This window comes from Heloderma suspectum, chromosome 12 (genome assembly GCF_057233095.1).
Source record: "Heloderma suspectum isolate Gila_16-S chromosome 12, 16-S_ref, whole genome shotgun sequence".
NCBI lineage: Eukaryota > Metazoa > Chordata > Lepidosauria > Squamata > Helodermatidae > Heloderma > Heloderma suspectum.
In genome coordinates, this window is record NC_139469.1 from 22,656,594 (window position 1) to 22,679,237 (window position 22,644).

The window sequence follows — 22,644 nt, forward strand, 5'->3', positions numbered from 1 at the left end:
ATATTGGACAATGGAGTAGGATGAGCGTTTCTTAGTAAAATAGCAAGGGAAATAAACCAAAACAAAGCAAAAGAACTCTTATTGCCAAGTTGTGCAGTAGTTTCCTACAAAAATATTAATTTCTATAGGGGAAAAAAATCAGTCTTCTTGTAATAAATCAAGTATAGTATGAGTATTTTTCTGCACTTGGGGCCAGGATAAAAAAAATCACATAAAGGCTTGCATGTACCAGTTCTTTGAGACACATACCACAAACCCACCTTGGGCATACGGAACTATTTGTGCAGTTCTTTGGATACTGGCCATTGACAGGGCAGTGGGAAGCCAATATGTGCACGACTAGCAACACAATTCTGTGCTCCAACTACAGCAGCAGGAGTGCTTTATGATATAAGTCCCCTGCAGCAGCACATCGTGGAGATATGTCACCAACAGGGACACTCACTCTATATAGGCTGTCACATTACCAGGGATATGCTGATGGCAGGGTATGCCAGCATGTCCCCAATACTAGTGCAACTGCACCAACAGAGGGGGTGAAAACGTACGGCTTCGGGAAGTGGGGGGGAGGAGTGGGCTTAGTCTGTATCTTGAACTCCATCACAGCCTCTACATCAGAGTGACTCTATGGAGACAAATGAGATGGTGTAAGATGAATGCTTCCACTGAACACACTCTTCCCCACCTTCTATCTTCTCTGCCCGCCCTGTGGTGAGAGATCATAGGATTCAAACCAAATGTGCACCCAATCACAGTACATCACCGCCAATATGTAAGAGGATTCAAGGCCCTTTGGCAAAATCTTCTTGTCTCACAGTCGCATAGTACAGAGCTTTCCCATCACTCTTGCTTGTTTTATCAGGAATATGCGTCAAGTGCACCCGTTTATGACACAGCTCCTAATCAAGTTGGCAATGCCATACAAGAGCCACATAAATTATTCCTAGAAATGGCCTTTGAGGAGTTGATTGCTGCAGCGTCAATAAGAAACTTTCTCAAATTAGAACTCATGCGGAGGAGTCATGTGAAACTTGATCTCAAATCCCAATTCTGCCCTTTTCAATTCACTTTTGCACCCCACAGGAACATTCTATGTTATACCTGGGAGACAAACAAAGGTGCTGCTAGAAATAGCACATTCTCAGTTTGATTGCTGGTATCAGACTGTTTTGTTTATCTCATAAGCCAGTTAAGCCAGGATATTTCAAAGGCTTTATCAGCCTAAAGGGCTGTGAAGCTGACATCACAAAAGCACACATGCAAAAAAAGGGCCATCACACAACCCACTTGGATTGCTGAAAGCTTAGGAAGATAATGCAGGCTTATCCATGACAGCAAAACACAGAATCACTGTAACCTGTTATGTACTTTGCACATGGTGAGAGACAGCAGCTGGATGTCTTTTGTTGCTCTTTCTGCTATTCTTGACAAATGTCTAACAGTACAGTTATTACTGTCAATGTTTCTTTCTATATTTTCAGGGAAAATTGGAGGAGATTCTTTTATTACTGTATTGCATATATATTTATATTTTTATTTTCAATTTATTGGTATCTTTTCATGTGATATTCCCTTTGCCATGGCCTTTGGCTTATACAGTAAATGTGTGATAATTATTTGTTAAGCTAACTATCAGAGCCAAATGATACTCTTTCGAACTGCATTGACACATGAAAGACGTTTTCACTTAAGATAGTGAGCATACATATTTTATAATGGCATTGCTTCTGCTTAAAACTCTTTTGGGATATTTCCCAATTTCAGTTTATAAATTATAAAAAGCTATAAATCAGAACCACACTTTTACTTGCGTGTGTACAGTAGGTTGGGTCTTTAGTGGGCATGAGTGAGGGAGAGTGTAGAGCTTTCCAGAAAAGCAGTATCATTTACTTATTCATGAATTAATAATACTTGTACACTCCTTGATATAACAAAACTGGTTTACATGCCAAAGTCTTAAAAATCACTATGCCCAATTAATAAAATACTCAGTTAATATAAACAATTACAGCTACAAAGATAAATAACTAAACAGAAATAAAACCAATTAAAAATAGCAATAGAAAACAATCAAATGGACCTGCATCATAATAATCATTTGTAAGCCAGGGAAAGTTTGTGTAAACAGGTATGTTTTCAGGAGGCATTTAAAGCTCACCACATTTTCTGCCTCTGGAGTCAAATGCCACCTGAAAAGAAATTATGAAAACGTTAAGGTTCAACAACTGTCATATCTACACTGAACGGTAGAGATGCCTGAGGCAGAGATGCCTGAGGCAAAGCTACCCAGAATTTGTATAACATTGTAATAAACAAAGTGAATGTCCAACTAATGCTGGTGGATGATATGTCACATTTATTCTACTTCATACTTAATCAGACATCGGTAGCTTCCACTATGTAAAACATGCAGCAGCCTATGAAAATTTGTGAACTAAATCAGATACACCTTCCTTGAACATTTGTTGAGAAAGCAGAGGCTATCAACCTTTCTTGATAAATAATAGACAGGAAAAGGCCTCTTATATACTTGTTTATAACTCTTTACATTGTCATCATTACATTTTACAATATATAATTCAGCAGCAAGGTGCTAGAAAATTAAAATCAAACCTAGAAATTTGAAATTGTGAGTAGCTCAATTGTCTCAAGGGATGAATGTTGTCCACCCTTATGAATACCATTCCTTGTATTATTTTAATAAAATATGTCCATTTTATTTTAATTGTAGAAAAAATGGTAATCATATGTAGATCACTATAGTGTTTTGAGCCTATAGGGCCACAGTGTGTTACTCATTTGGGTTTATGATTGCTATCTGCAGTCAAAATTTGCCTAAGCATCGGCTTATAATAATTAGTTCCCATGCCTAATATCAGATGTATGCTCTGTGACCAACTGTGACAGCGTACTTTGGCTCTTGTAAAGTTAAACCTGTTTTCAGTGGGTAACATATCCTCAAACTTCCTTTGCAGAAGCAACAGTCAATCCTAAATGAATCCCAGAGACGAGAGAGGGCTTTATTCACATAAAAATTAAAGCAGAAGTATCTGGGGATTATTTTCAGCATCAAATCAGGCCTTCACAACCAGTTAACTGAAAATATACAGAATAATCAGACAAGATCTGATGTGGTGGGAAGAGATGAGGAGAAAGATACCCAGTGTAGAGATGAGATCCAGTAACAGAAAAGTCAGTGTCTACTTCTACAAGTATTACTTCTTTAAACATATGGAACAGAAAAATTATATAGCTCATAATTTAAACCTCATGTAAGCAAAGCTGAGATAAAGGCAAATCTACTTTTGTTTCCAAGGCACATGCTACGTAGTGCTGCACTTGCAAGAGAAATGGGAGATGAAGCTGCCATTTCAATTTGCTTTTGCTTTTTATTACATCAGTAAATGTATGAGCACCACCTGTGCAAGAGTGCAGGATTTAAAATAGAAAGATCCTATGATTACTCACAGCCACGCATAAGTATAGGTGCATAGGTGCTCATGGAAAAATAGCCTAAAAATAAAATGATAATGGCTGACCAGCCACCCTGGACATCAAAGGAGAGGAAATGGAGGACAGCCATGGATTTCCTGTCTGCAAATTCCTTCCCCCTGCCAAAGGTCAAAGGGGAAGGTGGGAGAAAACGCTGCAAAACAGATTCTACAGCTCTGAAGCCATTGCCATCAGTAAGGGTTATAATGCCACTAGACTGGAACACATGTAATTCAGTAGCAACCACAGAAAGAAACATCATAAAAGTGGTCTGGAAAAAAATGGAATATTGAGGAGGAAACAGCATCAGGGCAATGGGTTGTGAGCATGAGAGAACCAGACATTACATCAATGAGACAAAACACTTGTATAGATTGGCGCAAAACGTTGTAACAACGGTGTCTATACTGCACAAGGAATAGAGATAAAACAAAAATGAAGTCTGGCTAGAATTATTTAAAAGCTTTATCGCTTTTACCATAAATAACAGATATAGTCAGGATTTCAGCTTATTTTCAGTTGATAAAGATGGAAGCTCCAGCTCAACAGCACTGCCCTTCTAGAAGGAAAATTTCGATTAGTTGCATAGGTTCATCTCAGGATCAAAAGAAAATCAAAGAAAGATTAGCATAACTGGCACAAACTCTGGAAGCACTCTCAGCCTTTTATGTTCTGTTTTCCCTGAATGAACTTTCCCTCAACGACACCTTACTCCAAGTCAGACCATTTTCCATCTAGTTCAGTACTGTCTACACTGACTGGTAGCAGCTCTCCAGAATTTCAGCCAGGAATCTTTCCCAGCACTGACTAGAGATGTAAGAAACTGAACTTCAGGACTTCTGCATGCAAAGCATACGCTCTACCACTAAGCTATAGCCTTACACTTTCCCTGATTTACGAACATTCATCCATTTTGCCCTGGGTTACTCAGTAACTCTGAACTAAACCCACATGAACCATCTAAACTACCTGGAGAGTAGTCTTTAGGTTAATAGAGCTTGAAGTCCCTTCCCTATTTTAAGAAAGAAAGGGGTGCACAGACGTCACATCAGTTCTAAATACTCCTGTTTTGTGTTAAAGCAAATATAATTAGCTACTGGAAGCTAAATATTTGATCATGTAAGCTAAATTCCCTGCAACAAGATGCCACTACAAAAGTTGGTTATCTTACTCTTGTTCTTTTGTGTTAGAAGTTACTCCAAGACTGGGTCCGACTAAGAGAGGTGGTGGGGAGCAGGGAAGAGATAAAATATCAAGCGTGCACAGAGAAGATTTTATTGGCCCAAGGTGTTTTGAAGTAGACTTCTTCAGGGGAATGTAAAAAGCATACCACTGTGTTCTCTAGTGTGTTCTGTAACCAAATGGAGAGAAGTGTAATAAGTGCACTAATTTGACTAGATCTTCATGCATCTGATGACTTGAAAGCTTATGCCATAAGTGTGCTAGTCATTAAAGTGCTGCAACACTGTTTTTGTTTTTGCTACAACAGACTAACAAGGTTACCCCTCAAGATTCACAAAACAAGGCTGCTGACTCAGCACATGGCTGTGATTGGTTACAAATTAAAACGTCAAAATCAGCAAAACATATCTATTACTTAAACTTTATTAGTGTTGCCATCAACGTCTTATTGAAACAGGAAAGAAGCCAAACTTGAAATAAAACCCATCTTGGCAGTGTGGCCAGCAGTATTTTAAGACTTAGAAACATGGGGTAAACCAACCAAGTACTGCAAGCAACCAGTTGTTCACAGAGATGATTTCTAACTTTAATAAAGTATGTGAACACAGATCAACAGACATCTAATTATGGGGGGAAAGAGGGGGGAAAGCTTACATATGTCAAGTCGACTCATTATTTTGGCAGAGCTAATGGAAGTTGTATATTCTAAAGTTCCAAGATTTGGGTCAGAAAGCATATTTGAGCTATGAATCCACAAGTTACATTCTGAAACAAAAAGATTTTGTTATCTCTGCAGGGAGAGAAACTTCCATCCTCCATGGCTATGTAGCTCAAATCGCACATGGTAACCTTAACTTTCTTAAGTTATAGTAAGCATATTTCCTTCCTATAAAAAAAACATAATCATCATCCTAAAAATGGGATAGGCAACTGGAAGCCCAGGGATCAAATCCAGCCCCCAAAGTTTTCCCAAGTGGCCCTCAATATAGTCCCTGATCCCAAAGAAATTCTTCCACTGCACATGTGAGGTGTATAATAACAATATTATACACTTCAGTCTCTTTCTTACAAGCCAAGGATTAGGCTAAGGGGTCTTGAACACCACTCTGGCACAAAGTGAAGAACAAGAATGGCTTTGACAGACGCTTTCCATTATTGTGTATCTAGGCTGCTCATTCCCATACACAAGCCAAGACAAAGTAAATGGAAGCGAGCAGCTGAGGTGAGTAAAGAAAGAACTTTGTGTTTAGGTTCATGTGAGAGCGAGCTAATGTTGCCAACCATTCAGCTGTTGAGTTGAAAATATGTTTACTGTCAAAAATTAGTTGCTGGCCTTAAAGCTACTGTATCATGACACAACGGAAGCTAGGAGTTTTATGAATTACAGACCCAAAGACCTCTGGAAATAAAGGCTAACCTTTTCAGGAATATAACCACATCATCAAAGAATAATGGATTTGGAAGGGCCAGCCATGTACCATCCTCCACATATCAAATCACGATCACAGTGTGCCACAGCCAGAGATATGGTGTGCACAGCAGTGTCATATCATCTCCATAAAATGAGAGGGGGGGGCTACTCTTCCTTGAGAGGGCAATAAGCAGCAGATGGGTCAAAGAGATCAGTATCTGCTCTGCTTTCTGGGAGCCTAAAATACAATTCCTACTGGGATCTCTCCGCCAGTTTCTCTACTGACACACTGGAGCTTTGTCCATTTGTTGAAAGCCAAGATGCTGGTAATCTGCACATTTTGGCTGCATTCCCCTTGTCTGATCTTGCAGTGGTGTCACAAAGTCTTTATTACAATCACTACCAACAACGCTTTCAATTCATTTTTGGCAAGGTGTTTTTTATGCTGGAAAAGCCTACATTACTTTAAGCTTAGCCTTTCGATAGTCATTTTCTCCTTTCCTAACATTCTGCTATACCTACAAACTCAGAGAACTTCTTAGAATCACAGAGCTGGAAAGGACCAACAGACCACATGTTCCAAGGGGCATTATTTAAGAGCCAGTGTGGTTAGAGTGTTGGACTGGGACTAGGGAGCCCCAGTTGCTAGTCCCCACGCTGCCATGAACCTCACTGGGTACATTTGGGCCAGTTTATTTATTTAATTAATTGACTGAGTAATTCTCTGCCTTCCTACCAAAAAATGGCACTCAAGGCGGCTTACAAAAACAATTTAAAATAGATTAAAACAATAAAACACATTAAAATTCAATTTAAAAAATCCCTGACTCTCAGCCTAACCTACCTCACAGGGTTGTTGCAAGGATAAAATGGAGAGAAGGATCATGTACAGCACCTTGGGTTTCTTGGAGGAAAGGTGGGATATATATGTAACAAATAAAAATTAATAAAGCCAGTCTATCTACCACCACCCTAATTTCCCACAGATCAACTTATGCCATAGCATGCCACAGGCACAAAAAACAGGCACATTGCAGGAAGATGCTTGCATAGCAAATGCCACCAGATGACTCATGCAAACAAGCCAGACCACATATTGCAAAGGGAGGGAGGAGAAACAGTATCCAGAAAATCTGACCAAAATGGACATTCTTTCCCAACCAGTAGTATAGTATAAAGTAACAAAAGAATTGGCAGAAGACAGGTTGTTTCTACCCCAAAGCAAAACTGAGTGGCTCTAAACATTCAAAAGCCTTCTGATATTTTCTGCTTCTCAACACAAATGATGGCACCAAAGATGGCTGCTTTCATTCACTTGTTGTCTCTTACATTTCACTCTTGTTTTATTCGCTTGCAGTTTGCAGAATCATGATCTTAAATCAGCATCCATAGAATGATGCTTGCAGATGAGGCTTTTATTGTGAAATCACCCTGCTTCATTCATGAAATTTTACAGTAAGTCCAGTTGACAATGCTTCTTCCATCTTTTTTATTCCCACTACACAATGTCTTTTCACTGGCCGCTCTAAGAGCCATCCACCTGGAAGCACCCTAAATGTCACATCAGGTTTCTGTGTTTTCTCTTGGTATAATCCATGACTATCTCATAAAATGAAACCAAGATTGCTAGGGACTTAGTGAAGTAGTAGACAGACCCAAGCATATTGTAAATTGAAGCAATAGTAGGATTATATGCCAGGCAACACAGCTCCATCTAACACCAAGTAGAATAATAAAAATGAAGATACCTGCAAAACACTGTGGAACAACAGTTGGGATATTTTTATCACAGGTGTTTTTCTCCCTGTCTTCTAGCCACACAGGTTCGCAACAACCCCTCCTGGTTTCCTCACATTCTTCCCTATTATTTCCATGCACTTGTATACAAAATGGCAACCCTTTCTAAGACAACAGCATTGCCTTTCAGTAGAGGGACACCTGATCCCTTCATTACAATCCTGAGGCTGGTAATGAGGTAAGGAGACAAACCCTCTCCAGATCAGGTGTCTCTCTGAAGTGGAAAATGAGCCCATTAATTGTTAAACAGAGTTCACCGACTACAGTGTATCCCATCTGCCATTTGTGCTCCTCTGCTGTCTTTCCCATTAATCTTATAAGAATAAACTCTAACAAAACATGTTTACAGTCTTCTTCCACAGTAACCCTTGGTGTAGACTACCTCACACTCAATGTCAGTCAGGAGTTCGGCTGCTTTGAGCAAGTTTGGTTTAGCCTTCACAACCCCTGCTTCCTGGACACACCCTGCTTAGATTCTTAGCCTGTCTGCCTTAAGGAATCAAAACTACTTCACCAAGTTACATTTTCAAGGAGACAAGTGAACCCTCTCTCACCCTCATCAAAGTCTAATTGTGTATGTATAAAAGGAAAACACTAGCAAAAGCTTAATCTTCTTCTATCCACTTTCATTTCTCTTTCAAAGTGAAGCAGCACATCCCTCTATCCGACTGAGCACCCTGGTTCATTCATTACCTTCATCAACAGGCTGTGGGATTGCAAGCCAGCTTCAAAATTACCCTACCTAAAAGCAGGTACATTATTAAAACAATTTAGAGTTTAAATCAAACTCTGCCTTCTTATTCACCTCTCACACCCAAGGGATCCCCTCGCTTCTCAAGTAACAGAAGTTTTCCTTGGCACTGCTTGATAGCACCCATTTCTATTCTACTCACACACACACACACACACACACACACCCTCTATATATGGCTGTACTCAGATCAACCTAGATATTTATATCTTATAGGGACACTTATCTTCTGGTGTCTCTTTACCTTTTTGTGTACTGATACAAACACCACCTGTTATTCTAGCACTGGATCAATTCTGCATCTAGAGTTTTCAATAATCGCAACCTTCTTATGTTTGGAGGGACAAAAATCTATGACAACAAACAGGTGTTTTTTTTTTACTTCTGACAAATGCAGGGTTTCAACTGCACATTCCAAAGGTGACAGGTAAGGTAGAGGGTTGTGTATATGCACACTGCACACATCCTTATCCTACCCAAGCAGGACATATTTAGGATGCAAAAGCTATAAACCTTGGCTTTAACCATGCACATAGAGGAGCCCTATGAGGATTTGAAATATCTGACAGATAACTAGGATTCAGTACTTTTGATATGCCATCTTACCGCAACCAAGAAGAGCACATCATCAGTTTCAGCAGATTAAGTGTGCAGGCTGTTTGTGAGAAGCATACAATGATGCAAATGTGGAAAATGCACATGGGTTTGAAGCCTTTAAATACAACAGAAAGATTACTGGTTTGAGACACAGCCATTTGGTACTCACAAACTGCCTCCGAAGTTTGGTTTTGACCCGCTCCGCCTTTGTTTCTGTGGGGTGGATAGAATAGCTGAGGGAGCTTAGGTGATTGTCCACCGAAAGACTTTTCCTCATGTAGAAAGACTGAGTTCTGAAGGACCGGAAAGGTGCCTCATCCATTGCAGTGCACAGCCTTGGTTGAAGGGCAGGATCCCTCACAGGTTCAGCACAGTCATCTTCCAGCTGCCATGCCTCTCCTGTGAGTGAGAGAGAGAAGAAGGACCCACAACCATGAAATGAGGTGCCAAAATCAATGCTGTCTGACTTAACAGTAAAAATAACTCCCAATTCTTGCCAACGTATTTCAAAAGAATAAAGCAAAGTTCGCATTACTTTCCACCATTGTCTTCATGAGTGAAGACTGCAACCCTGTGGGACAAGGGCACTGTATCATAGTTCTTCATTAATTGTATATTATTTAAGACTCCCCAACATTTTGGGGCCTGTGGGCACATTTGGGAATTTGAGAAATTGCTGTGGGCACCACCACAAAATGCCTAATCAGTGGATCACCACCATGGCAACTACCTGTCATATCCATGGATCTTAAGCTGCATCTTATTCAGCAAATACTTTCATTTCATGTCTATTAGACACTTCAATGGCTCTTTAATAAGGGATTGTCTAATTCAGCTAATTGCTGGCAGTGCAATACAGCTAATGCTTCTTTTAAACATAAGTTTTGGCAGTAGTTGTTTCTTTTGGGGAGGTTATTACACAGATAAATTTTGTATTGGAACAGTCTTTAATATTCACTGATGTTCACATACACACTCTTTGAAATTATTTACCTGCTTCATGTAAATTAACAAATGGTCAGCATAAATTGATTCTCTACACCCTTTTTTCCACAAGAAGACTGATATTACAACACCAAAAGGATAAACACTCACCTCCTATAATGAAATGGATTGCGGACCTTACAACACTTTCAATATTTGAACGGGTGGCATATAGACGCCACCTTCAAATGGATACTTACTTGGATCTGCTTTTGTTGAAGCCTATGCATAATTCCTAGAAAGTTGTATGCATTTCATATGAATTCATTGCTATGGACATATACAAATTCATGTACGTATATTTAAAAAATAGGGGGGAAATAACAACATTAAAAGTTTTGCTGGTGCCTGCAGGGGCCATGTTGGGGATCCTTTCACATATACCATTGGAGGTGCTCACAGGGGATCCCCTAGCTTAGTTATTTAGGTGCTTAATTACTATTAGGAATTGCTTTAGCCTCACAAATAATGCAACACAACCACTTCGGGAGAATAATTACTCCTGAAAGGTGCTTTATAAACAAATAAATGCAAGCTAGGAGCACAAATGTCACAGCTGTAAGAAGATGCCAAAAAAAAAAAAAGTGACCTGTCTCTGCTATCAAGAGAAGAGGTCAGAATGATGATGCAAGGTTAAGAGAATGTTCCCTTGACAAAAGAAGTACTTAAGCAGGAAAACTCCCTTGAGAATAAAAAGAACGTGCAAACAAAAGTTAATAAATATTGTTAATAAGGAAAGATTCAAGAAATGTCCAGGAACAGGGTTATACAGAATCAGACAAGTGTTCTAGACCACTACAGTTTAACTACCAACAACTCTGTAGGGTCTCATTCAGAGGAGCTTCCCACAGCTATTACCCAATATAAGGTAAAAAGGTAAAGGTGTCCCCAGCCAGTCGTGTCCGACTCTAGGGTGTGGTGCTCATCTCCATTTCTAAGCCGAAGAGCCAGCACTGTCCGAAGACGCTTCCGTGGTCATGTGGCCAGCATGACTGAACACCGAGGTGCACAGAGCGCTGTTACCTTTCCCGCTGAAGCGGCACCTATTTATCTACTTGCAATTTCCTGCTTTCGAACTGCTAGGTTGGCAGGAGCTGGGACTGAAGATGGGAGCTCACTCCGTCACGCGGCACTCTGGAAAACATTGCCCCTGGCTTCCTGCGCATTTTCAGGTACAATTCAAAGTATTGCCCTTCACAGCCCATTATGGCTTGGGACCTGTGCATAAGAAAAACTGCTCATTGTTACAGTCTTAAGATATTCTTTCTTGCAGTGCCTTCAGCAGTTAGCAGGTGGCAACTGGCGGAACACCCTCCCAGAGATGTTCCCCTCGCTCCTACTCTGTAAAGTTTTAGACACCTGGTCAAAACTATTTTATTTACCCAGGCTTTTAGTGAAGGGTGAAGCTGATATTACTGCTGTTTTTGGGTTTTCACTGTGATACTGTTTATTGTTTCACATTGTGTTTTACTGAGTTTGTAATTAGTACTGTATTTTATTTATATTATTGTATTTTCATTATATTTTTATGGAAGCTGCTTTGGAAACATTTTAGAATTAAAACATGGGATATAAATGTTTTAAATAAATAAAACAAAACTGAGAATGACTTTCAATCTTGCTCTCTATGCATAAGCATAGTGTAGCGACTTACAACATGAGCTAGGGAGCCCCATGTCACAATTAGCATAAATTCAGAACATGACTTTAGGCAAGCCTCTCCCTGCCCTGCCCACTACCCAATATTCTGGTCTACATTACCAGACTGTTGTAAGTAAGGATTACTGAGATAATGAAGGTGACACACTCTGAACAGTCTGTGATACCAAATCAAAGCAAAATACCTTCATTAAAACACAGCATATGTCTTGTCTGAAGGTCCTGACATCTTGCAGTAAGAAGATATTCTTTGTCAATTTCAAAGGCACCTCTATACCAGCGAACAGAATGAGATCATGCTAATCCACACCTTCTCCAAATGCATGTTTATCCTTAGTTCAATTTGAGATTTACATGTAAAAAGGATATTTTCAGGTTCTGTTCTTCAAAGAGTTGGTTTATTGGTCACACAAGAATCAAAATTATGCACAGTAATTACGCTGGAAATTAGCACTTTGTGGTTAAGATGCTGAACTGCAGACCGGAAGGTCGGCAGGACAGCAGTTCGAGACCTGAGTGCCGCATGACGGAGTGAGCTCCCGTCTTCAGTCCCAGCTCCTGCCAACCTAGCAGTTCGAAAGCAAGAAATTGCAAGTAGATAAATAGGTACTGCTTCGGGAAAGGTAACAGCGTTCCGTGCACCTCAGTGTTCAGTCATGCCGGCCACATGACCACGGAAGCGTCTTCGGACAGCGCTGGCTCTTCGGCTTAGAAATGGAGATGAACACCACACCCTAGAGTCGGACACGACTAGTTGGGGACACCTTTAACTTTTTAATAAGCACACTATGAACTCCAATAGGGATTTAATTAAGTCATATATAAACTGACAAATCTATACACACTAAACATATGAGGCAGAAAACACTCTGCCCCAAAAAGCACTCAACTCCACACACAGGATTCAAGGGTGAGGAAGTTATCTTAAAGGGAGCTCTTTGTCTAAAGCAAGATCTGCTGCTTTTAGAAACTAAAAGGCAGCAACTGTTCACCCCTGGCTCTAATCTGGATGGCCTGAATTATGGCAACTGAAGTGCTGTCAAGGTTGGAACTAAGCAAACTGGGGTTCCAAGCTTCTTGAAGAAAGAGAAGGGGAGGGGAGAGAGAATGGAGGGAAGAAGAGAATTACGAGATGGAGGGAAGGAGAGAGATCTGCATAGCACAGGTCTCCTCGTGCACAATCACACAATAGGAAAGCGGGTAAACGAGGTGGAGGCTACAATTTGTAGGGAAAGGAACTCCAGAGGATAGGACAGAGTTCAAACAGTACCTTTGTATTAACCGCCCTGCAGATGAAGCTGGGGTGCAGAGGAGTTTCTTGCAGCCACCACAGGGGAGGAACCTTGGGCAAGGCTCCTAGATGCTGCCTATCTAGCCTCTACTTCAGCAGACGCAGAGCTCAGGTGGCCAGAATAGAGTGTTCTGGGAGAAAGGAGGTTGGGTGAGGCTCTTTGGCAAAGCCTTGTGTTACATGACTTGGAAAGTGATTTCAGCAAAATCATTTCAGAAAGGAAGCAAGGGTCCAAGAGTCAATAGAAACAGCAGGAACCACCAGAATCCCCAGAATGATGGAACCAATAGAACAAAAGACCAAGTGGAACACAGGCACCAGAGCCCAGGGTTTATATTTCATTTATTTGTTTCTTTGTTTACAGCATTTATATCCCACCCTTTAGCTAAAAAGACTCTATTTCTAAACAAAGCTGCACAAAAGGTAAGTTCCTCGGCCAAGACAAATATCAGCCTTAACAGGATGGATTTTTCTGGCGGTGCTGCACCCAAGGGCGGGGATCTCGACTTGACCATCATACTTAACAATATGCAACACCGTGGGGGTATGCAACTCTTTGACTCAGTATATTCACACCTAATGACTGATTAAGGTCATTAACCTCAATTTCCATTGTGGGGGCACTCTCTTTAGTGTGCCCAATTGGGTTATATCGCTGAATCTTGCCCTGTGTACAGGACCTTGTAGGTTCACAACCTACAAGGCAAATAACTAGTGCTTTCAGCCCTTCATGCTTATTCCTCAGCATGGGGCTCAACATCTTAAAGCAGCATCAGCCAATATCAAATAAGACTGGTATGAAGTGTCTCCCAGGCTCTTATGCCCAGCAGCCTGCCAACCATAGGCTGAAATATCCCCTTGAAGCCATCAATTTGATCCCTGAAGAATATTCCTGGACATGAATAGTCATATCTCTCTTTTATTCCAGATGGACAATTGAGAATGCTTCTGAGTAATGATATCTACAAAAGATTTCAAAGTTTAAGTCTTAAACTGAACCTGCTATACATTTTTGTCTACAAGACTAAAACTGGCAGGAAGAAGAGAGGAAAGCCAATGACCAAGGCAAGCCTTGCCTTTACTGGCTTCTTTGAATTTAATTTTTTGGGAGAGAAACTTCCAACATTAGAATTAGAACTGGAATCATTAATTGGTTTAACTGGCAAATCAATCAGTGTTTTGGTTGATTAATCAATGAGCATAGAATGCGAGCCATTAACAATGAGAATTAGGGGAATACTTTGTTTTCAAGACTATTTTGGTTCTTGTGTGTTAGTGCGATACTGATTAGATAGATGGATAGATGATTGATAGATAGATAGATAGATAGATAGATGATGTTTTACTCCAACAATGGGTAGTAGCTATTCTTTATTACATTGCAAGTTCTCACACTTCCTTCAAGTCTCTTGGGGATGTATAGTCCCATGAATAGCAGCTGTGATATCAACATCCTCAAGTTAGTAAGTGTGGCTATAACTTCATCCAAATTCAGGCACTGGCCAATCAAATTCTAGGAATACACACACTATAAAGCAAGGTTTCATACATCCCAACAAGATATAGGATAAGCTTATGCTTAACTTGACATATTGAGAAAAAAAATTAAGTAAAGGCAGAAAACCATATGAAGTGAAGTGACTTTTTAACGGAGAATGTTTAGAACCATATTTCTTAATTATTTTAGGGCTCCTCTGAAAAGCGTTACACAAAAGCTGTCCTGAGGCCTGTGGCAGGACATAAATGGAAGGAATAAGCAAGAAAAGCAAGAAATGCAGGACTACTTACATTTATTGAAACTTACCAGTAGAGGGCACTGTGCACCCTTTCTGACAATCAGGGGCAGAGTGATTCCTGTATTGTTTCTGTTCTGGCATATCTTTCCTGTACAGTTTTGAATCTAGAAGAGGAATCCGGCTTATGACAGGGGATTGAGGAATGCTTGGAAGAGTCCGTGACTTTCCTAATACAGGTCTCTGTGGCTTTCTGTCTAGTGACCTTTAAAAGAATGGAAGGAAAGAAAAACAAAATATAATTGCAAGCAGAGATACCTTTGATCTCAGCTTTGTATTCCTGCTAGTAATGTTACAGTTTTCAAACTGGGAGAGTTTAGAAAAGAACACACATAATTTGGGAATAACAAGCTTTCAACACTCCATTACAAAACTGCTGCAAATTCAGGCTTGAAAATAAGTTCAACCCCCAAACTCTTTCCCCAAAAGGCAGAGCTTTTTCTTGGGCTTTCATTACATACCAAAGTCTTATCAACAACAAGTTCCTAGCGCACAACTGCCTGGAAATTGTAGTTAGTCAAGGTTTCTGGGCCTAGTAAAGATTCAGTAGACCATGCAAAGTACAGTTCCCAGAGATCTTTTGCTAATGAAGGCCCAAAGAACAGCCAGCCCTTTCACACACACATGCCTACACACACCACTCACTGCCAGTCATGGCTGCTGGAAGGCAAGTTGGGGGAATGGCAAAGGAAGAAGAGAAACTGGCCGCAAGGAAGGATGGGGACAGTGGAGGCTGGGAGGGAAGCATTGTAATAGGCCATGTCTTTGAGATTTCAGAAAACTTTCTGGAAAAGTCTGGAACGCAACAGCTTGGAAAGAACAAGTTTATTCCGCATTGAAATTTGAGGGAATGGACTTTGCACATCTCCATTTCCAACCCTTAATGTGTGAAGATATCGTATTTTCTGTATGTATTCTGTCCCATTTCTCTTGCTCTACTATCCGGTGGGGCGGGACAGGGAGACTAATTTATACAAATATAGAGTAAATATTCTGAAGTGTGGAGAAAATGAGGCTTGGATATCGTAAGCATCAATTAAATGCATCATTTTCCTAAACAGCTGCTAGAAAGCCTGCCAGGCAAATTATCTTTATTAAGACATGAAGTGCTTCAAACATGTTTTTTTCCTCAAAAGGTATGACGAACTTCCCAAGGGAGGAGCAGACAGTTGTTACATGATCTGCAGATTCCTCACCGCCCCTTCCTAGTAGCTCTCTTCATTAGGCAAGAAAATGCCAACCCATGGCCGCTTCCTCACATTAAACACAATATAGAAAGCTGTATCCTCTTTCTTTCTGCCACATCCCCAAGGAAGGCAGTGGGGCAACACTAGTTTTTGAAAACCTCTAACTTCCTTTGCATCTGAAAGGCATTTGTGCTGCCCCTATCTTTCCCCAGCTTGGGTTGGCTTGCATCTGCACTGAGGGGAGATGCATCTGCACTGAGGACAGGGAAGGACTGTACCACAGTGATAGAGCACATGCTTTGTATGTAGAATGTCTCAGGTTCAATCCCTAGCATCTCTAGGTAGGGCTGGGAAAGACCCTTGTCTGAAATCCTGAAGAGCCATTGCCAGTCACGGTAGACAGTATGAGTTTGCTGGACCAATGGTTTGATGATATAAGGCAGCTTCCTATGTCCCATGTATATATATATATATATATATATATATATATATATATTTGGGAAGGCTTGAATTGCTTTTTTTACTTAAATGAAGTTCACCATAATAAAATCTCCCAAAACAAAATCTGAGAACCTCTGCTTCATCATTCACATAATCCTACCCTGGTATAAGAGTTTGAGTCTACTGCTGTTCAGTAGCCTTGTTCTTAGATTGTCATTCAAACAAAAATGTCCAAACTAACCCAGTTCTACCATAATTCTGTTTTCCTCTTTGCAAATGTCCTCATTTTGTATTGTTGTGATTTAAAAGCAAGCACTAACACCAGAGCCAGGAGAGAATAGCGCTGCTGCATTCAGTGGTGTAGAATGTTAATTTCTAAGATTATTCTAGAATGTGAATAGACTTACTGTTAGACTATTAATGGCAATAAAGACAGCTCCATGATAATATCAATCAATAGCTATTAGAGAAGGCAGCATACCCATCCTTACATGTATGGCACCTCTAATACCAGAAACAGGAATGGGGTTAACACAGACTGCATGCAGTTGAAACACAAAAGGAGAACTCAAAACACACATTCACAGTACTATGAGCTTCTTTTCATAGGTTCACTGGTAGGCTACAGGTATGCCTATTAAGTACAGGTATGCCTATCAAGTACTGATGTATCATCTGGCTCTTCCTCACTAGCTGGCCTTGCTGCCATCTCCTGTGGGACAGAAGGCTGCCACTTCCATCTCTGGCACTTGGCTGGGGGCATTTTCTTTCCTAGTTCACTCACCTGCTCCTCACTGTCATTGCAACCACATCTCTTAGTGCTGCTGGGGGAAAAGCATGCTTCAGCTGAGAGCCTAAAAAATAAGAGGTGCAACCTCCTCCCATTGCAGGCAATTGCCTATGGTGTGAATTATTCCACAGCAGGACAAGGGCAGCCAGCAGTGGCAGTAACTAGGGAGATGATATGCTTGTGTTTAAATCTGCTAGTATTCTTCAGATATACGTAAATATAAAAGGAGGCTCACAATCCTCTCTTAATATTTCCTTTGTACATCTCCAAAGTATCCTAAGATGCTAAAATTTCCTTCTGGATCTGCCACTATAGGCCTGCTGACTGAACCAGCTGAATTGTTTCTATTATCGCCAACATCTGTACTTTCAACAGCAGGAGATGGCTGTCCAAGTGGTGAGAAATGCCTATAGAACAGCAGGTGAGATACAAAATAATACTAATACACAGGGTGCTTCCAGACAAGGCTCTTATAGCACCATCACCCTGCTGCAATCACGAAATTGTATGCGGGGTCCAGACATCGTCATCTTCTACTCGTAACCCTCCCAGATTTTCTCACCACTTCTTCCTTTTTTTTCCTTACCACAGAAAATCCATTAAGGAAAATAAATGGAATTGCTGCACGATGCTTTCTGATTAGTAACTCCGAGTGTCCTCTATTTAGAAGCACCCACAATCTGATTACTGTCTTTTTTTAAGGTTTTGTTTTAAAGACACAATCTTATACAGATTTCTGCATTGTGAAGGAGGAACATCATGAACCCCTTGCAGAATGTAAATATTCATATACCTGGATGTTGTTGCTATGATTTTAACTACGAAAGTGAGAAAGGTGCTCCAGCACAGGGTGCAAATATCCAGGGAAACAATCAACAGAAAAGTGGGGTGTGGGGGGAGAGATAAGCAACTGTAGAATCTATTTGCAGCCTTCAATAGTCCTGAAGAGGGGGCTACAAGAAAAAATTTGAAGTCTGTGTGCATAGCTGGGTGCAAAACTATGTTAGGGGTAGGGCACAGGAAGTGACCTGGCTCCTCTCTGGACTAAAGATGCTATTGGAAGACACAGGAAGGGGTATGCAGCATCTTTAATTAGCGTGCATGCTTGCTTTGCAAACTGCTATGCTGTGCTTATGACAACACAGAGATAAATGCCATGGGGGTCAGAGGGGAGAACTCGCACTTCTGTAAAAGTGATATTTTGATCTGCTCAGCTGTGGGCAATGATTTATTAAGAGTGAAGCGAAGAACAAAGGCTACATGAACGAGCAGGGAATCCAGCCTTTATTATTATTTCACAAAGGATTTTAGTCTGTTTTGTTTTCCGGTTCTGACAATGGAATATATTCGCAGGGGATATACCCCTGTGAATGTTACGCTCCCTCATTCTCTTGCTCTGTCCAAACTAGATGTTATGTGGGTATTCTCTTGTTTTGTATTTTAACTAAAAAGCCACATGAGTGGTGGCAATCATGAGAAACACAACAGGGGAAGAAACTGGGCTATAAGGACAAATAGTGAGACATGGTATAAGGCAGCTTCCTATGTTTCTATTCCTCCTATGACTGCTTAACTGCTCCCCCTCAAAATCTACCACTGCTACTTTCCCATCCTCAGCAAGGAAGACACGGGGTCCCCATTTCTTTTCCCCTGTGGATGGGAAAACAGCCCTGGGGAAAAGGCCTAAGTGGAAAAATACCAGGATGGGAAATCATAAAACAGTCTCCCCACTCCAATTCCTTTGCTAAAACTGGCAGCCTCTTGCCGCTGCTTTTCATTTAAAAACAAAACCCACTGTTCACATATGTCCTGCATATTATATAATGTAGCCTTCTGCAAACCCATCTTATTCTTTGTCGAAGGCAAAGGGAATCAGACAACATCTGTAAATTCTTCCCGAAGCACAGCACACAGCCCCTTTTGATAGTTGTCACATCCCAGGAGCAAAGACCCTCAAAGACAGTGCATACACACAGCACAAAGGTCAGCAATAATCAACTGCATTAGGGCCTATAAATAACTGCTGATTTGCTTTTCGGCTGTGGAAGAGCTCATAATCAAGGTCTGACAAGGATTAAAAATTTTTCCACCTGAGGCAATTAACCAGTCCTTATCAACACTACCTGCTGAGCAATCAAATGAGGGTTTGATCCAGTGCATTGCTACTAAATTGCACCCAGATGTCATTGCTGTCTGGAGTCAAAGCTATGACATGAGAAGCATGCTGAGGCTAGAAGAATGGCCACAAGGTACTATAAGGCACTGTGCTGGATAATTCTACGACCTGAATATATTGATCATGCAGCAAAAGCATGCCGTGACTGGAAGAAAGCCAACGCTTCCAAATGGGAGATTCCTTTTTTTTAATGTTGGGGGGCAGGGATGCAGTCATACTGCTAGGTCTGTTCTGTTTTCCAGTTTAAGAAAATCATTCATACCTGATATATGTTAATCTTACACACTCTTCTGCTCAAATCTGGGTCAAAATAGCTACACCCCCCAATGTTTTTGTGCATTTTTTAAACTAAAAGGCAGAGGTTGCATTGAGAGCAAAAGCGGAGTAGGAGATCTTGCTAGGATCCTGACAAATAACTTACATTATTCAAATCACATGCCCACCACCTCAACATTTCCTGGAGAGCATCATACTTATATCAAGATCTCCTCCTTTATGGAAGTAATACCCTGGAAAACAGATCCACAAAATGCATGCTTCATGATTTCATGCTTCAGCCATGAAGTCTGGAGGCAAGTTTCTTCTTTACTTCAGCTCAAGCTGCCTAGTGACCTTGGGTTTTTGTTGTTATTGTTTTGTTTTTTAAATGGACTTTCATCTGAAGTGTGCAACTTGCCTCATTCATATGAGCGATCTGGAGGTATCTGCTCTAAAAACATATTTATGTGGAATACCTGCCCACTAGCCACTCTGGTCTGAAAATGTAGCGGGTTCATTTGGGGGGGGGGGGTAGCCAGGGTGTCAGCTAACACAGGCCAACCACAAAGAAGGAACAAAACTGAGAGAGAGAAGACATCGTTTTATCTTTGCTGGCTGTTGTAATGTTCAGTGTTCCAATTAATTATTGCCTTGTTTGTTGTTTTATTGTTTGCTGCGTATTTGTTGTGTTGTAATGCTATTTTGTGAACCACCCTGGTTTTTTTCAGATTAGAGGATGGTATATCAGTCTTTTAAATAAATAAATAATAATGTCCTGTGCATCCATTGTTCCCAGCTTCCATTGACGGTTCAAGGAGAGGCTGCTAGAGGCTGTCCCAACAGATACTTCATATGAATCAATCTCTTTACTAGGCACAAGTACATCAGTGCACAAGCCTTATTTGTTCATTAAGTACTAGGAGCAGAATGAGGGGTGAAAAGGACTGTGAGATTAATTTCAACAAAAACACTGATGTTTCATCCCTCTCCTGTTGTACTTCAGGTCGATGGCAGTTGTGCTGCAACTGCTCAGACAGCAGATCACATTTGAGAGCAACACATCCTTCACCCAATAACTGAAAGGGAAATTATCAGTCTGGGGACATTTAATCCATGCATTTTTACTACTGACTGCAGAACATATCATGCATCTCTTTAAAGAAAAGGAACAAATTTTGCATATAGTCCTTCTAGTTTGGATGTAGTCTTCATTTATGTAAGTCAGTAATTCCTAAGCTATTGGGGCACACCAGCATTCTGCAAGAAAACTAATCAATTTTTTAAAACATTTTTGGTGAAGCCCAAAGTACTTGCCCACCCCAATGCCGCCTACTGCATCTCTGCATGTATCATCGCTTGATTCATTGGCTCCTTCCAATCAGCCTCCTGGAGGGACAGGGCAGATAATCTCTAGATAGAGTTTGATCAGACCATTTAATAATTCCCGTTTCAGAGATGAAGGGAAGGCATTCAGGGAAGGCATGCCCAAAACAGTGATTCATACAGAAGCACAAGGGGTGGTGTCTTTTGTGGGCAGGTAGTTCTTAAACTCCCCTTCATGGATCACTGCCTTGTTATGGCAAAGGGGCTTGCGTAACTCAGTGAAGCCATAAGCTATGCCGTGCAGGGCCACCCAAGACGGACAGGTCATGGCAGAGAGTTCTGACAAAATGTGGTCCACTGGAGAAGGAAATGGCAACCCACTCCAGTATTCTTGCCAAGAAAACCCCATGGAACATATCACAAGGCTAAAAGAGATGACGCCGGAAGATGAGCCCCTCAGGTCGGAAGGTGTCCAATATGCTACAGGGGAAGAGCAGAGGGTATTTCCAAGTAGCGCCAGAAAGAGTGAAGCGGCTGGGCCAAAGCCGAAAGGACACTCAGCTGTGGATGTGTCTGGTGGTGAAAAGAAAATCCGATGCTGTAAAGAACAATATTGTTTAGGAACCTGGAATGTCAGATCAATGAATCAAGGTAAGCTGGAGGTGGTCAAACATGAGATGGCAAGATTGAACATCGACATCTTGGGAATCAGCGAACTAAAATGGACAGGCATGGGTGAATTTAATTCAGGTGACCATCATATCTACTATTGTGGGCAAGAATCCCTTAGAAGAAATGGAGTAGCACTCATAGTCAACAAAAGGGTGGGAAAAGCAGTACTGGGGTACAATCTTAAAAATGATAGAATGATCTCAGTACGAATCCAAGGCAAACCATTCAACATCACAGTAATTCAAGTCTATGCCCCAACCACTGAGGCCGAAGAAGCTGAGGTTGATCGGTTCTATGAAGACCTACAACACCTTCTAGAACTAACACCAAAAAAAGATGTCCTCTTCATCATAGGGGATTGGAATGCTAAAGTAGGAAGTCAAGAAATCACCGGGATAACAGGCAGGCATGGCCTTGGTGTACAAAATGAAGTAGGACAAAAGCTAATAGAGTTTTGCCAAGAGAACATGCTGATCATAGCAAACACTCTTTTCCAACAGCACAAGAGGCGACTCTACACATGGACATCACCAGATGGTCAACATCGAAATCAGATTGATATGTACTTTGTAGCCAAAGATGGAGAAGCTCCATACAGTCAGTAAAAACAAGACCTGGAGCTGACTGTGGCTCAGATCATGAGCTGCTTCTTGCAAAATTTCGGCTTAAATTGAAGAACGTCGGGAAAACCACTAAACCGTTCAGGTATGACCTAAATCATATCCCTGATGAATATACAGTGGAGGTGAGGAATAGATTTCAGGGATTAGACCTGATAGACAGAGTGCCTGAAGAACTATGGACGGAGGTCCGTAACATTGTTCAGGAGGCAGCAACGAA

General features: G+C 40.9%; 1 protein-coding gene across 1 annotated transcript in view; it reads right to left on the minus strand.

Annotated features, from left to right (window-relative positions):
* LOC146336684 (ankyrin repeat and fibronectin type-III domain-containing protein 1-like) overlaps positions 1-22,644 on the minus strand; it is a 524,472-nt gene that overhangs the window by 361,731 nt on the left and 140,097 nt on the right. The window contains exons 5-6 of the mRNA XM_084818734.1: positions 14,969-15,162; positions 9,400-9,629 (exon numbers count right to left, since the gene is read on the minus strand). Of these exons, the coding sequence (XP_084674860.1) occupies positions 9,400-9,629; positions 14,969-15,162 (424 nt within the window). The remainder of the gene's footprint in view (positions 1-9,399; positions 9,630-14,968; positions 15,163-22,644) is intronic.